General features: G+C 35.6%; 1 protein-coding gene across 1 annotated transcript in view; it reads right to left on the bottom strand.

Moving 5' to 3' along the window:
* Positions 1 to 18549, bottom strand: part of ABCG7 (ABC-2 type transporter family protein) — a 135923-nt gene that overhangs the window by 71272 nt on the left and 46102 nt on the right. Inside the window, exons 2-3 of the mRNA XM_089993905.1 lie at positions 7454 to 7644; positions 7171 to 7321 (exon numbers count right to left, since the gene is read on the bottom strand). Of these exons, the coding sequence (XP_089850031.1) occupies positions 7171 to 7321; positions 7454 to 7644 (342 nt within the window). The remainder of the gene's footprint in view (positions 1 to 7170; positions 7322 to 7453; positions 7645 to 18549) is intronic.

Here is an 18549-nt window from a genome sequence, read left to right on the forward strand (position 1 = left end):
TGGTTGTCATTGCAAGTAGTTTCTTCCATTTAGGACAAACCGGTTTGATGTGACCGGGTTCCTTGCAAAAGTGGCACACAATTTTGCTATTGTCCCTTCTTCCGCCTTGACCACCATTGTATCATTGATTTTGGTTTTTAAAGTGAGGAGGTTTATATGTCCTCAAGTTGTTGTCAGACCTAGACACGGCATTAGCTTCATCACATTCATCTTGATTTGTGGGCATTGCAAGAACACTTGAATTTTGCTTGCTAATGCCCATACGAGTTTCCTCTCCACTTAACTTGGTAATAACATCTTCAATTGAAGGAGATGTGAAAGAAGATAGAAGAGAAGACCGAATTTGTTCAAATTCGGGTCGAAGACCATTTAGGAAGTTAAAGAAGTGATCTTCCTCTAATTGCTTGTATCTAAGTTCAATAGCTTCGCCACTCCACTTGGGCTCAAGCATGGCAAGCTCATCCCAAATAGAGGATAATTCGGCAAAGTACTTATAGAGAGAGAAGTACCGAACCCTAGGTAGAGAGAGAGAGAGGGAGAGACGGCTGCACAGATAAAAAATGCGTTCACTGTTATTAGGGCTTCTCTCTATGTTAAATAGAGAGAGGCTAAAAAGAATAATTACATCTAAGCCCATTATGAAAACAAAATTTCAAATAGCCTCTAATATAAAAAGACTTAACTTAAAACCACATATTCTCAACACTCCCCCTCAAGCTGGAGCATAGATATCAATCATGCTCAACTTGTCACAACATTTTGAGAAATTTGGTCTAGCAAGAGGTTTTGTAAGCATATCTGCAACTTGGTCTTCAGACTTTAGATATTTGGTAGTGATATGACCAGCTTGAACCATATCTCTTACGTAGTGGCAATCAACCTCAATGTGCTTTGTTCTCTCATGAAATACAGGATTGTTCGCTATATATGTTGCAGCTTTGTTATCGCACATCATGGTCATGGGAGAGGAAACCTTCACCTGAAGATCATGAAGAACAGTACGAACCCACATCAATTCAGCAGTTGTTTGGGCCATAGCTCGATATTCTGATTCTGCATTCGACCTAGAAACCACATTTTGTTTCTTACTTCTCCAAGAAATCAAGTTGTCTCCCAGAAACACACAGAATCCTGTGGTAGATTTTCTATCCACTACAGATCCTGCATCGTCAGCATCAGAATAGGCCACTATCTCCAGAGTTCCACCTTTCCTGAACAATAACCCCTTTCCAGGAGAAGATTTTAGATATCTGAGAATCATAATAGTTGCATTCCAGTGTACCTCAGTTGGTTTGTCCATAAATTGGCTAACCTTGCTTACTACTAAAGCAATATTCAGCCTGGTCACAGTTACATACAGTAGCTTCCCTACTAGGGAGCGATAGCTTTTGCTATCAACCGGTTTTGACCCTTCTTCAAACAACTGAACTTTATGGTCCATGGGAATATTTGTTGGTTTAGCTCCCAACATTTTTGTTTCCTTTAATAAGCAAGAACATACTTCCGTTGAGACAAAACCATCCCTTCACGGCTCCTGGCAACTTCTATACCCAGAAAATACTTGAGTGAACCAAGGTCTTTTGTAACAAAGTGTTTTTGAAGATGAGCCTTTGTGGCTTCAATAGCTTTCACATCATCTCCTGTAAGAATGATGTCATCCACATATACCACCATAACAACTATGTCAGAGCTAGTTTTCTTTATAAATAGTGTATGATCTGCTGCTGACCTATTAAAGCCAAAGCATGACATCACTTCAAACAACTTTTGAAATCATGGGCGAGGACTCTGTTTCAAGCCATAAATCGCCTTTCTCAATCTACACACCTTCTGACACTCCCCCTCAACCTCGAAACCAGGAGGTTGGTGCATGTAAACGATTCCAGAGTTATGTCATGTCGTAGTTGAGTGTATCACATGCACCTTAAATAAAACCTCGCTCATATGCTTCAGATCATCCTTAAATCCACCTAGATCAGTAGGTGTCACTCATAAGAATGGCATTAGTTGTATCTCTAGCATTTACATCATTGAACATGTGTAACAATCCCAACTCATACCCCTGAAAAAAGTGCAGACTTTCTTTTTTTTAAACAAGTGTGGAAAGTTCCCAAAAACCCGGGGCCTTTACAATTTCACTAACAACTAGATAACACAACACACCACCAGGGATCTTACACCCCATCTTTTCATCCAAATACAAACTAAATCAACTTTATTAAATAATAAATAATAGAGTCATGAGAAAATCAAATAAGGACATCAGAGTGCATAAAAGAAAATAAAAAGAAAGAGCCATGTTGTTCATAAAAGTCTGTCAAGCAGTCATGTGGTCCCCCCCCCCCCCGTAGCTCCTCATATAAGCAAGTCGTCTCATTGGTCATCTGAGACTGCGAAAAACACCAAAAGTAAACTATCAGAATTCAAGGAATTCTGCGTATGAATCCCTCTAATGAAACAAATAAGCATAAAAAATACATATAAGATTTATGCAGCAATTTAGAGGGATGCATTTATGACAATTTTATAATTTAAACAATCATGTAAGTAATAGGGAACAAATGCTAAACAAGAGGGAACAATTAATATTAATAGGCAACCTTAATTATACATTAAAGACGTGCTATCATGCAATAGAGAGCATGCATCATGTATTTATCCATACATCACAACTAAGAGAACAAGTAAATATGCATGATCTAATGCATAGCAGGATTATGCATGATTTCTATGCATATTCATGAATTACTATTTTTTACCAAAGTACTATTTTCATATGCATGTCCTTATTAGATGCACACAATTTAAGTTTCTCTTTTTATTATTATTGTTGCCCGCGGATACACCAAACGGGTAAAATCCCCAAGGTCAAGTTAGGTTCGTAGAGTAACTTAGCACACAAGTTGTATTTTATTACTGGGTTTCAAACTTAGCCCTTAACTGAAACAGCCTTCGGAACATTAGACCACTCATCTAATGTTGGGGACACCAGGGACCACCCATCTACAAATGTCACTTTTCTTGGTATACCAAAACAACAGTTGTGTCTACACACCACTCACAGGCAAAGTGATGGATTCTCCCTACAACCGTGGCCAGGAGAAGAATCTCAATATCAGGTTCAGAGGCAACAACGCACACGAAGTTCTTGTATCCTCATGGTCCCCAAACCGCTAAACCCAAGATTACCTTTCTGTAAAAGGAACATCAAGAGATCGTTAATTACACCGTTCTCTTTCTTATCTTGTTATTAAAATCAATTCCATAAATTTGCAAATTAATATGCAAACATAAGCTGATAAGTCAATGTGCGCAGCTCTTCACGGTCTACCATTTGTGCCAACAATAGAACAGTGCAATTAAAATCACCATATCAAATATGACCTTTGCAATGCATAAACAAGTAAAGTAAAGAGCACACTGGCTCAAAGCTTCCACAGCCTATGATGATCATCTTGATCATCCATGCATTTATATACAAAAATCATTAGAAACGTGTCAATACAGTCATTATATATCACATGTTTTTCTATCCACAACCGTGCATGCCAAATTAATACCACAAATTAACATTTTCAAATGCGAGGCTCATCACGGGACTCCAGCCCGTGCAAAAATGCAGAATAGTGCAATATAGAGAAAAATGTCAAATGTGATTTTTGCGATGCATAAAAACAAGTAAAGGAGCAATCCAGCTTGGGGCTCACCAGGCCCATGATGATCCATTGATCATTGATACATCATATGCAAAAATCGTAACATGCCAAATATGCAATGATGTCATCATGTTTTCCAATGCACATGCATATATGTCAATCTAACAATGTGCATAAAACAATATTAGTCATGTGCATGTGCATGAGTTCATACATTCATATTAAGTGCACGCTTCTATTTGATACACGTATTTATGTCACACACATTCTTTCCTCCATGAGTCACTCTCATTGAATATGTAAGTATGCATGCAATTATGTACATGCAAAACATCTCTATCACATGATTCACGTTTATATATGTATTTGAAACAATATTCAAATCACATAATACTTAAGCATATCACATAAATTCAAACACAAGGTAATTCCTCATTCATAGCATGTATCGTAACATAAATCTGAAAATTTATATGCTTATAAAAATCTCGAATTCCAGAATTACGAAAACACAAGAGTTCCATCTTTAAATATAAAATTTCGTTCTTTTGTAAAAACAGGCCAGCAGAACATACATTCACCCCTTTCTTTTCTTTTGAATATATGCAAAAGCCAATGCCCAGCCCACCCAGTCGGCTGGGCCTGACACGGGTGCCACACTGCCTTGCTAGGCCTGTGCACCCCCTTGCCATGCTGCCAAGGTATGGCCGCACAAAGCTTTGCTTTTCAAAAATAACATTTCTTTGTTTAAAAGCCTTTTTTTCGAATGACAGCGTGCAGCCCCAGGAGAGCCCCACTCAGCTAGGCCACACGGGCACTAGTCAGGCCTGTAAAAAACAAGCCTAACGAGGCCTGGCTGCACCTGGACAGGTCTGTCCAAGCATGGCCAGTCGAGCTGGGATCGACTGGCCGGCCGGCCAGACCTTAAGTCTGGCAACAAAAACTTTTTTTTTGAATACCCTGCTGCCCAACAGGTCTGGCAGAACCGACCAGCTAGACTCGGTTCGGTTCTGCTAGCTTGGTAGGGCCCAGCAGGTGCCGAGATGTAAAGACTCAGTCTAGCCCAAGCTGGCCAGACTGCAGTCTAACAAAAAAAAAATCTTTTTTTTTAAACAAGACGTAGCCCCAACCGATCCCACTCGGCCGGGACCTGCGGGCCCAAGTCAGGACGTGGTCAGGTCTGGCCAAGCTTGGCCAGCCGAGTTGGACTCGACTGGTCTGTTGACCAGACCATAACAACCTTGTCCACCTGCATATGCCTGATCAAATACAAGCTGCAAAGATGAACAGAATATTGGTTTTAAAACATGCAGGCATTCATTTACCAAAATTACACATGATATGCAGCCATGTATATCATCAAAACCAACTATGCGTGGACAGATTTAATAGTTCAATCTCAGTTCCACAAGCCATCAAATATACGTGGTGTACCAACTGGAGGTATATCCCAACGACATGATTATGCAAGCACCATTCAACAAAAAAAAAACATGCTAAAAACAGAAATAAACTTCATGCATCCACGATTTTTACATGAATATTGAACTATCTTAAACAAGCACTCCCTGTGCTCTTTTTGTCATGAAAAAAATCTGTTTTAGCATAAAACAATATGTACAGAAAATTATATTATGAAAGGCTTGAAATAATCACAAAATACTTTTAAGGAAATCGATATCCACCAAAAGAAACATCTAAATAAGCATGTCTACTACCAATAAAAAAATTGTTTTGGCATATACAGAATTTTTATTACATGAAAGCATGAAAATACATAAGGGTACAACCATGGAGGAAGATCCATGCATCATCCTTCATGTATTTTACGAAAACATAGATTTAAACCTTTTTTTGCATGGATTTCCGTAAAATTATTGCATGGAAATCCAATTTATATCAATTTCTCACTTGATTCAAGAGAGAAAACCCATACCATGACTAAAAAAAATTGAAGAAAAACGATGGTGAAAGTTGAAAAACGTGGGTAGATGGTTGGAAAAGCCTAAACTACTCTTCTTTCTCCTTTTTCCTTTTTTTCCTCTCCTTCTCTCTCCTCTTTCTTTTTTCCTTTCTCTTTCTCTTTCCTCTCTCTTTTTTTATTTTGATCTATTTATAGAGCTCTAGATGGGTTGGAGAAGAGAGTTCAGCCCCATCTGGAACTCTCTTCTCTCTTAGAGTTTTTCGAAAACTTTGGAACTTTAAAGTTTGACTTTTTCAAAATTTTATTTTATGTGGAACTCCTTGATTCTCAAACCTTAGAAGTTTCTAGGTGGATTTAAGGGCTCTATTAGGAGTCATAAACAAACCTCAAAATAAATTTTCTGAGTTACATTAAATTAATTAATTAATTATTTATTTATTTAATATGAAATAATAAATAAATTTTTAGAAGCTTCCAAAAATTACCAAATTAACTTGGGAGGCTTCTTAACTTTATTTAACTCCAAATTAAAGCTTGTTATTGAATTTAAAGCTATAAAACCGTTGAGCATGGATTTGGATCTGGATTTGGATCCAAGATCCAAATCCATCTCCAAGGGTCCAAATAGATTTTGGATTACACCAAATCTAGATTAATATGGGTATTGGATAGAGTCCAGATCCATATTAATTTGGATCAAATCCCTCAGATCCAGCCCGATCCAACTCCAGATCCAAAACGACAAACTGCTCAATTTTTTAAAAAATGTGATTTCCGGGTCAACCGGAACTCGAATTCAGAAAAATAAAATATCATTGAGCTCAGAATTCCGAGACACATCCAATGACATATTACACGAATATCAAATTCTGAATTTCGCCCGAAAATAACTCACATTTCACTCAAATTTTGCTTGAATTTAAAGGTCGAAAATTAAACTTTTTCTTATACTTTGAGTGGCTCATCTCGACCATGTCGATGAGACCTAGGCCAAGCTTAGACTCAAAAGCATCAGCCCAGTATCGAGGTTCAAACGATTTTTCTCCTAGACTTAGCCAAATTTTTGAAAAATCTGAAAATGACTAAATATGAAAATACACGATATTACAACATGGCCACAAATCTTCTAATGATTTTCTTAATCATGTTGCCTCTGGAACACCACAACTAATAGAATGAGAAATTTCCTCCTATGTTAGCACATATAGTCGTCAAATTAAACCCAATTAAGCGACTTGTTTTGGTAAGGTTTTCTTCCATAGATTAGGTTTGGTGTCACCAAACCTCTTGAAATTACTTTTGGAAATGGACTTCTCAAATTGAATTTGTAAATTATGAGAGTTTTCCCAGTGATTTCCTACAACCTGATTTTTTAAGTGCAACTAAGATTCTGTCCTTTTCTCATCATTCTCCAAAAATATTGAAATATAATGAAATATGAATAGGATGACCAACAGAAGAAACAAGATAAAAATGTATAATAAGTTCAATTTCATAACCATATTAAAAAAAAAGGTACAATAGTATAAAAGCAGACAGAAATCTTTTGGACGTAGCATTCTTCTATTCTACCTAAGTTTATCAACTTACTAGACCCATACGAAGCAGAAGCTTGTCCACATATCTATTTCGGTCTTCAGATGATAGTAATTCAGAAAGCTGGAGCTCAGCAGCTAGTGAAAGAGTCTCACGAACTGTCAGTTGAGAAAAGAAAAGATCCTCTTGCCTTACATAAGCGATCCTACAGAGAGAGAGATGTCAAAATGCATGATGTAAAGATTCTAAGAAAAAGCATGATGATGTATATGGGGAAATTTTAAACAAAGAGTTTTATGCAAATATATTCATAATCAAACCAAGTCACTGAACATACTTATATGAAGAAAAAGATCTTGGCCTCCCATTGACATGCAAAATCCCACTTAGGCGCAATCGTGGAGATGCTGCCAGTTGACCAGCCAAAACATTTAGTAACGTTGTTTTCCCTGATCCTGACGGCCCCATGATTGCAAGTAACCTTCTTGGTTTTGCTTCCCCACTAACACCAGTAAGTAAATACCTAACCTACAACAGTATACAAATACAACTCATTAGTATTCCCATAAACTGAAAACTTTTTCATGCTTCATGGCCAAATACAATAAACATTAAGCACTATAATGGACAAAACATAAACTACAATTGAATAAACCAATGATGAAAAAAGGCATGCCAACTTATTGGAAATAAAATTCAAAAGATGCTGAGAGAAGCATAAGAAAACAAGAGTGACCAGCGAACATAGCAGTTTAGACACAGAATTATGAAGGTATACAGAGCTAAGTTAACCCAACTTTGTAATCATTGTAAAGGATGTTGATAATATTAAACTATGTAACCTGAAAAAAATTATTATTTCTAGTTTTTAATGACTAATACTATTTGTCAAAGTGGTCTTATGGTGAAAATTAAATATTGGTCAGTTTTGGGGAAAAAGAGAAATTGGAGTCTTTTAAATATCTCATATTTTCCACCATGAGGAAAACAATTTTCAGCCATGGTAAATAGTAGAAATGTCTACTGGCTTCAGCATTATGTGTTCTGTGCTCGCTCAATTCTACTTTTGAATTCTTTCATCCATTCTTCTCCAGCAAATAATCGGACCGACTTGAACAATTTCATAATGAGTTTTGATGATGTCAAAGAATTGCATCTTTTACAATAAGCAACATCCTAGAAGAAGAAAATGAACTTACTACTAGAGATATTCAATAATGACCAGGTGTCACTGGTGGAACATAAAATAAAATATTAGATTACAGGAAGGAGACTAAACTGCCAAACATGATTTTAAATCATTTCCTTCTCAATCACAAGCCAAAATGCCATCTATATCAAGTCTTCCATGAATAGTCTTTGGACAAAGGTATTCATGTAAAAAGGTGTATTCACTTTGTAATATCTTTAAGGGAATCTGTAGCCAGTTTCGTGGATTTCCTTAATAAATCAAACTCTGAGCAAGTATGCATCATTTCCCTTTTCTGATTTCTATGCTATGGTCGAACCACACCTGGGATTCAGACACAAGAAGTAAAGCCGTATTTTGACACTTTCAGGTTCACACTGAATCTCTGAAGCTGGCAGCATCATAAAAAAAAATTCTACTTCAAAAAATTGACCCCCCCCCCCCCCTCACCTCATTCATTTTATAAAGTTTTCCCCTCAAACCTTTTCATACCAAACGCTCTGACATAATTTAGTAAGCACATTTAAAAGCCATGGTCTGATGTTTTTTCGGACATCCCTTGCTCATGTGCTTCAGCACCTCATGCCATTATATTCCTTTCAAGAAGAAAGGGGAAAGGCCACCAATAAAATCAAGAAAAAGAAAAGATCTTTAGCTATAATATGATATGTAAAGGAACTGCATTCAAATATCTCATGATGATACTCTTCCACCTTTTTCTTTTGCTATTTTTCGTTGCTCACCTAATGTCACAATACTTCTTTCAAGAGAAAAAAATGTGCACCAAGAAAATCAAGAAAAAGAAAATATCTCTAGCTAAAATATGATTTTGACCTGCACTCAAGCATCTCACAATGGTAATCGTCTATCTTTTTGTAATGCATTTTGTCACTCGTGCACTTTGCCAACTCATTGCATAACATTCCTTTTATGAGAAAAGAAAAAGATAACCAAGAAATTAGCCTAGTTCCACAGATGGGTAAAATTTAATTAGTGAAAACCTAGTCTATGGACATGGTTGATTAAAGAGACTACGCACGTTCCCATACATTCTGTAGGCCACACACTAAACTAATATATTCCCTTCAAAGCTTTTCTTCAGTGAACTGATGCCAGCACCAGTTTTACTAGTACTTGTCATATATTGGCTCATATACATTTCAAATTCAGAAGCCTGAAAAATTATCTCCAAATACAGTTGTCCTTAAAATAATTGAATTCCCTGTTCCCCCTCTGTGAATACATCAAAACAAAATCTTGATATCTTGAACCTATCAATGCAGTGGATGTATATGAGGATATCAACAGACCTTAGGCAGTATAACACGCAAAAGCTATGAGCAGTAGAGTTGAAAACACGGAAGAACTAATGAATATCTGAATTCCGCATTTGAAAACTATTTAGGCTCTGTTTGATGTGCCCCAGTTCTCCACAATTATGACAAAAGATTTTCCCTTTTCTATTATCATTTTTCCAAACATATCTTTCATCATAGTTCCTTGGCTTCCAATTATTTTTGTTGAATTGAGGAGGCCTATAAGGATGAGTATTGGCACCGGCTCTAAAAACCACCAATACATTATCCTTGGGCTTTCTAGATTAGCCTTGTTTCTTCTATGCAAACTTAGGCTAAAATCTCATGGTGGAATCTCCTCTTGATTTTTGTTCTGGTGGATGATAGATACTCGAAAATATTCAAACTCGGGCCTAAACCCTCTCATAAATTGAAAAAATTGTTCACCAAGGATTTGATTTTTTCTACGGCAAGCATCGTCAATGGTAACCCAAATTGGCTCTATTTTGGTCATTTAGTCCCAAAGTCTTTTAAGAGTACCATAGTACTCTCTAACACTTTTTTCACTTTGCTTGCAATTGTGAATCTTATCTTGCAAGTCTCATTTATGAGCACCATCATGTTGGGTGTAGGTTTGTTTGCTTCATCGGCACTCTCAAATTCTAATATATTTTCACAAGGTTTTTCACACATACTCCCCATAAATAGGGATAGACCTTGGCATGACCAAGGTCCCATGCTTTAATAGCTTTTTTGTAGTCTAAGAGAGTTTTTTCTCTCTTTGTCTTTAAGAGTTTCCTCTTTGATTTCACCATCTTCCCCACAAATAGATTTTGTGAGAATAGGTTGAAGTTCCGATATTGAGTCATCAACATAATCCCACAAGTCATTGCCAACAAAGATTCTTTTCATTGCAATGGCCCCACATATTATAGTTTTTCCCATCAAATTTGATGGGAACAACTATAACTAATTCTTTTTCGGCCATTGTATTAAAAAAAAAAGTAGAGGAAGATAAAAGATAGAGAGAAAAGAAGAGAAGAGGAAGGCAAGAAATGTGTCGAAGAAATTTGATGGCATGCTTCCTGAGGCAACAAGCCAATGAACCAAAGTTTCACCGCTCTTCATGATCTTCCTCTTGATCTTCACGTATGAGATACAACCCAAGAGCATCAATGCACTGATACCATGTAATGAAAATACAAAAAGAGTACATATGTGAGTGTCTCTTATGGGCATACAAGAACATACACAATCAAGACCACTTATGGGTCAATATAAGAGCACAACCACACAAGCCACTTAGGGGCTAAAACACAAGTAAAAAATATAAGAATATTATTAAGAGAATGCTTGTAAACAAGCTTAACATACAAGAGGGGTTACACCCCTTATTTATACACAAAAAAAAAAGCAAAGGAGAGTCATTGGGAAGTGCTCCCAACAGCTAAAAATATAGTTGTTAGGAGCACTTCCCAACAACTAGAAATATAGCTATTGAGAGCACTTCCCAATAGCTCTATTCCAAGGGCATTATAAGGACTATAATGCCTTTGAGAAAAAGAATAAAATACATTAAAAAGAAAAACCCTAAAGTGCCCTCTAGGAACACCAATAACCAAAATACCCCTAATGGGTTTCACTTATTACATAAAGAAATATATATGTACATATGCAAACAATAAGTATATATATATATGATAGCATATATATATATATATATATATACATATATAAACTTTAATAGTGGAATGTAAGGGCAAGATTTTTTATGTGTAATACCAGGTAGTCTTTAAATTCTTTTGATAAAAATTCTCTCCCTGAATCAGTTGAAAAGATAGATTATTTTTTAATTTATTTTTGATCAAATTGTGAAACATTTGAAAATGTAAGAAAACTTCATATTTATGTTTAAAAAATAGATCCAAGTATGTCTAGTAAAATCGTCAACAAAAATTACATAATACACAAATCCACCCTTAGATATAACAGGTGATGGGCCTCAAACATCCGAATGTATTAACTCAAACGGTCGAGAAGAAACGAAGGTTCTTTCTTGAAATGACAATCTCTTCATTTTGCCAAGAATACAATCTTCACATGTAAAGTTTTCATAATTACAAAAGTTTTTCATCTTTGAAAGATACTGAATTTTAGATACATTAAGATGGCCAAGCCTTTTACGTCATAAATCCAAATCTAATTTTTGAACATTACAACAAAAAGTGTTCTTGGGTATTTCCAAAAAAATCATGTAGTATAAGTCTCTTTCTCTATGGCCTTCCTCAATCAGCTTCCCTAACTAGCAATCCTATACCCGTCAATCATTGGAGGAGAAAGAAATATTACATCCATGGTCAAATAATTGAGAATCGGATAAAAGATTTAAATTTAATTTAGGAATATATATAATTTTTGAATTTTTTTTTTTTGAATTTTAAGAAATATTTTCAAAGTTCCCTATTCCTTTTATCTCAAGAGATGTACCATCAGTAGTAAACACATTTGATATGTTTGAGTTACGACATTCGGATAAAATTGTAATGAAGTAAGCGAAAATACAAATATTAAGTGTAGAACACTTACAAGTCCAACAAAAGACGAAAACAAAGGAGAGTACACAAGCACTTTAAGTGCACCCACATAAATCCACAAAGGGATAATGCCAAAAGGCAAAAAAATAATATTATTAAGAGAATGAGTGGGAGAACAATACATAAAGTGAAGGGGGAACACCCCTATATATACACAAACAAGAGGAGGAGGAGCCATTGGGTGCTCCCCACCCTTGGAGTCGTTGGGGAGCTCCCAACGGTTATAAATATGACCGTTGGGGCACCAATGACTCCAAGGTGGGGGCCCCAATGCTTAAAAAGTAAAAAAAGATAAAGATAAAAAAAAGAAAAAGAAAATAAGAAATAAAGAAAAATAGAAAAGATAAGTTGTTTCTAATAAACAACTTATTATACATTAAAAAAGACCAAAATACCCCTATCGAACAATGCAAAGAAATTATAATATATATATATATATAACACTCCTCCTCAAACTTTACGGAGAAAGAACCGAAAGTTTGCTGAGAAGAAAGAGAAAATGAGGAGTATGAAGAGCTTTGGTGAAGAAGTCAGTCAACTGATACTCCGAGGTGACATAAGGCAATGTAATAGTTCCTCTTAAATATTCATCACGAACATAATGGCAATCCATCTCAATGTATTATGTGCACTCATGGAAAGTATGATTGCTTGCAATATAGATTGCACTGTTGTTGACACAACACATCTTTGCACGATATTCGACTTCAATTGAGGATAGAGATATCTTTTGTTGTTTCTTGCACCTTCAAGAAATTAGTGAATCTCCTAAAAAAAATACAAAAACCAGTAGTTGAGATTCTATCATTTGGATTACCGCCCCAATCAACATCAGTATAAGCAGTTAAATCAAAAGATGAGAAAGAGGATAAGAAATGCCCTTTTGAGATAATAATAATAATATAAGAACTTATTTTAACTTTTATACGTTAATCTCATTTTTTTTAGTACTTATTTGAGATTTTCTATTGCTTATTGGTAGTTGCTTTATAGGACACTATTTTTCAATTATATAATTAGTTTTTCAGTTATGTAATCAGTTTCTTAGTTACTTTTATATGTTAATCTCATTTTTTAGTACTTATTTGAGATTTTTTATTTCTTATTGGATGTTACTTCATCAATAAGGCATTTCTTTATTTATTTGTATTTTGTTGAAAAGCTTGTAAGAGATAATCTTATCTTCTTATCTAGTTTGAGTCCTACTTTTGATAATAAGAAATGTACAAGTTGTCAATTGTGCAAGAGTCATGTTCTTTCTTTCAATTCAATTAATAAAAGAGCTTCAAGACGTTTTGAGATCATCTACTCTAATGTATGGGGTCCGGCACCTACTTGTTCTCTTTTGGGGAGTCGATACTATGTTGTTTTCATTTATAGTTATTCTCGTTATACCGGGATATACTTCATAAAACATAAATCTGAAGTTTTTCAATTGTTTAGAACTTTTCATGCCTTTGTCAAAACTCAATTTTCGTCAAATATTATGAATTTTCAGTGTAATGGGGAGGTGAGTACACTTCAAATGACTTTATTGATTTTCTTCGAAACAATGGTATAAGCCGCAGAGTTTCCTGCTAGCACACACCGCAACAGAATGGTGTGGCTGAACAGAAACATCGCCACATTGTTGAAAGTGTGATGAGCATATTGCATGGCAGTCATATTCCTATTGAGTTATGGACAGAAGCTTTTCACTCTGCAGTTTATATTATAAATTGTTTGTCGATGGTCACTTTAGCAAATAAATCACCTTATTATACTCTTTTTGGACAGCACCCAGATTATGATAGTTTATGAGTTTTTGGCAGTGTTTGTTATGTGTATATTGATAAATCATTAAGAAATGAGTTTCAGGATAAAGCTTCTAAGTGCAGATTTGTGGGATATGCGGATGATTATAAGGGATATTGTTGCTACGAGCCTCTATCCAAGCATGTTAAGATCTCCAGAAATGTGGTTTTTGATGAGCAGAATTTTGAAGATGGGCATTCTTTACAAAATACGCGTCATAGTGTTGAAGTTTATTCTCCATGGTTGAATGCCGAGTTGTTTGCTAACATCAACGAAGAGTGTTCATCAGATTACAGTGTTGATTCCATGCCTACTCTTGTACCAAATGAAACCTCTTGCACAACTCAAATCAAGATAGACAATTTGCCGCCCATTGAGAAGTTTTCAGGACCAGTCTATACGAGAAGAGCAGCAAAAAATATTCCCACCATTACTGATGTAATTGTTGATAAACCAGAAAATCGTTCCTTTCTCAGGAGATCAGAAAGAATTCGACACCCAATTCAGAGATGGGTTAGTTATGATAATTTCACTCTGGATTTTCAGTTATTTCTGTCACAGGTTGAAAAGCAAGATGAATCTACTACCTTCCATCAGGCAGTCAAGTCACACAAGTGGATAGAGGCAATGAATAAAGAAATGGAAGCACTATATGAATGTTAAACATGGGAAGTTGTTCCCAGACCCAAGGATAGAAAAATCGTAGGGTCTAAGTGAGTTTATAAGATCAAGTATAAACCTGATGGGATCATTGAAAGAAACAAAGCAAGACTTGTTGCATGTGGTTTCACTCAAGAATATGGCCACGATTATGATGAGACATTTAGCCCTGTGGTCAAGATAGGAACAATTCATATCATATTATCTCTAGTCGTCCATCACAAATGGATATTGAGCCAGATGGATGTGAAGAATGCTTTCCTTCATGGTGACCTTAAAGAAGAAGTTTATATGGAACAACCACCTGGATATGTGGAAGGAGATCCTAAGGCGTATGTCTGCAAATTAAAGAGAGTTCTTTATGGTTTAAAACAAGCATCACGGTCCTGATTTGATAGTTTTTCTCTCAAAGTTCAAAATCTTGGTTTTCGCAGATGCACTCTTGATCACTCACTCTTCATCTTCAGGGACGAGCATACAATCACATTCTTATTGATTTATGTAGATGACATAATTATCAAGGGCAACTCTTGCAGTCATATCCAGGAAGTCAAGGAATTCTTAAGTCAGAATTTTAAAATGAAGGATCTTGGAGAATTGAGGTACTTCCTTGGAATAGAAGTTGACAAAAAAGACAATGTGTTGACCCTAACACAACATAAATATACCCTTGACTTGTTAAGTAGAGCAGGAATGAAAGATTGCAAGCCTTTAGCTACTCCGAGTGTTTTACAGTAGAAGTTGAGTTCCCATGATGGAGACTTATATGATTATCCCACCAGATATCGAAGTATAGTCGGAATGCTACCTTACCTTCACTAGACCTAACATTGTCTATTTTGTAAATCAAGTGTCTCAAATTTATGCACGAACCTCGAACTAGGCACATGAATGCAGTTAAGGGGATATTGAGATACTTAAAGGGTATGATAGGAGATGGACTTGTTTACAAGAGGAATCTTATAGATAATGGGGCTCATAAAATCTTTATCTATATAGATGCGAACTGGGCAGGAGATCCAGATGAGAGAAGGTCAGTTTCAGGCTATTGTATATTTCTTGGCAGCAACATTGTGTCTTAGAGTAGTAGAAAACAGAAGGTTGTTGCCAGATATAGTACTGAGGTTGAATATCGTTTCATGGCAGCGGCCACAGCAGAAGCTACGTGGGTTAGACACTTGCTAATAGAATTGGGAGAATCTATCTCAAGATCATTATTACTGTGTGACAATCAAATTGCGGTAAATATTTCTTTTAATCCCATTCATCATAGTCGCACTAAACATATCGAGATAGATCAACATTTTGTCAGGCAAAAGGTTGAAGAGAAAGAAATTGAGTCATACTATGTTCGCCCTGAAGATCAAGTGGCTGATATGTTTACAAAGGGACTAACCAAAAATAATTTTTGGTTCTTAAAAGGCAAGTTGTCCATGATTCAAGATCATGCACAACTTGAGGGAGACTATTAAAGAAGACGTGATATGGTTCTGGATTTACGTCTGGTCCAAATCCATATATTATGTTTTGTATCTCTAATTTGCACATGTACACATTTGTATTTTGTATTTATAATCAGGGACATTATCATCCATAGTATTTTGTAAAACACTGTATATAAACACAGTTTCTCTAGGTCACGTTGATGACCTTTTTTGTGCAGCAACCTCTTGTCTTCCTCTATCTCTTTTTCTGCTAAAGGTTGACGTGGCTGGAAATACAAGTTCTAACAAATAATAATAATAATAATATAAGAAGAAGAAGAACTTATTTTAACTTTTATAGGTTAATCTCATATTTTTTTTAGTACATATTTGAGATTTTTTATTGCTTATTGGTTGTTGTTTTATAGGACACTATTTTTCAATTATATAATTAGTTTTTCAATTATATAATTTGTTTCTTAGTTACTTTTATACAGCGTTGAGGCGTAGTGAGGCGCTCCACCAAAATCTGAGGCGAGGCGTAAGCCTCGATGCGTAAAGCGTAAGCCTCAATTTTTTTTAAAAAAAAACTTAAAAAACTATAAAAAATATCTAAAATTATAAAAATATAAAAAAATTATCACTTCTAAAAGCTTCAAACTTTTAGAAGTTGAAAACATTTCTAAAATACCCTGATATTTATCACTATATTTACAAAACTTTTCCTTGCTTATGCTTTCTATATCTTAAATACAAGTACTCTTAGTTTCTATTTTTCTTTTTAAGAGATTTTTCGTGTTCTCTTTACATTATTGAAAAGAAAATTACTGAAACCTACTTATTTTACTATTATTGTTATATTGTATTTTTTAGTACAGAGATTTTTGCCAAGATTTATCTAAAAGCTTATAATATCCCAAGAACAAAGATTTTACCTACAACCAAGACCTGACTATGACTGAAAGTTGCCCCCCCCCCAAAAAAAGGTTTAAACTCTGATAATGGTTTCATAAAAAATAAACAAACAAATAGCCAGTCATACAACATAATAATATTCATCAATCATTAAATCCATACTACATAAATTGTAATAATCTACAAAGTAAATATTCAATAGTACATACTAATTTATATTTCATCAATCAACTGACTCATTTTTACTGCTTAAGCATCATGAAGAAAGACAAATGACAAGTTCTCAGAAAAAGTTCAAAATTTGGAGGAATAGAAAGGCAAAAGAATGAGTTATAAGGGTAGCTTGAGACTTACGTGCACAAGCAAAGGCGTAGCTAGGGGGGGCAGGATGTAATGAAAAGAGGCGGAAGCACCAATAGAGCAAAAGTCACTCTTTAAGAGTGACCACTAGAGCCAAGAACACAAACACCAAATGTGCACACACAAAACTCTCAAATATAGAAAATGACTTAAAGTCATAAGTTGGATATTATTGAAGAAAGGAAAAGAAGGGTGAAAAACCCATGCTACAAGAGGAGAACACCTCCTCTATTTATAGAGGAGGGGGGCATCAAGAAGGGACTACAAGGGGGCTCCCTTGTAGTCGTTGGGAGCTCCAACGGACAGAAATCTGACCATTGGGGCCCCAACGACTACAAGAGTGGGGGCCCTTGTGGTCATCCAAAAGAAAGAAAATAAAAAGAAAAAAATAAAAAAGGAAAAGGGAAAAAAGAAAAAAGGAAAAAGGTAACAAGTACATTGGCTGATTTACAAGAATACCCCTATCGGGTATTTCAATAAAAGAGAATACGTATATATATACATATATGTATATATATACTTATATATATACGGATGTATATATATATATAAGTATATGTATATATATATATATACACATATTTTAACACGCCCCCTCAAACTTTATGGGGAGAAGACCGAAAGTTTGCTAAGGAGAAACATAAATCGTGGAGTTGGGAGCGCCTTGGTGAAGAAGTCAGCTAGTTGATACTCTGAAGTAACATATGGTAATGAGATAGTCCCTCTGAGGTATTCGTCTCGAACATAATGGCAATCCATTTCGATATGCTTGGTCCACTCATGAAAGGTGTGATTGCTGACAATGTATATCGCACTTTTGTTATCACAGCAGAGCTTGGTGGGAGTGGAAATGGGGACGCCCATGTCAGCAAGGAGACTTCTGAGCCATACGATTTCCATAGTTGTCATTGCCATGGCCCGATATTCAGCTTCAGTGGATGACAGTGAAACCTTCTGCTACTTCTTGCATCTCCACGAAATGAGGGATTCACCTAAAAAAATACAAAGACCCGTTATTGAGATACGATCATTGGGATTTCCTCCCCAGTCAGCATCAGTAAAAGCAGTTAAGTCAAGAGATGAGGAAGAGGATAAGAAGAGTCCCTTGGATATAGTATTTTTGATATATCGCGCAATTCTCATTACGGCTGCCATATGAACCGAAGTAGGTGCATGCTGAAACTGGCTTGTTGCATGAACCG

Source organism: Nuphar pumila, chromosome 17, assembly GCF_984573655.1.
Source record: "Nuphar pumila chromosome 17, dmNupPumi1.hap1.1, whole genome shotgun sequence".
Lineage (NCBI taxonomy): Eukaryota > Viridiplantae > Streptophyta > Magnoliopsida > Nymphaeales > Nymphaeaceae > Nuphar > Nuphar pumila.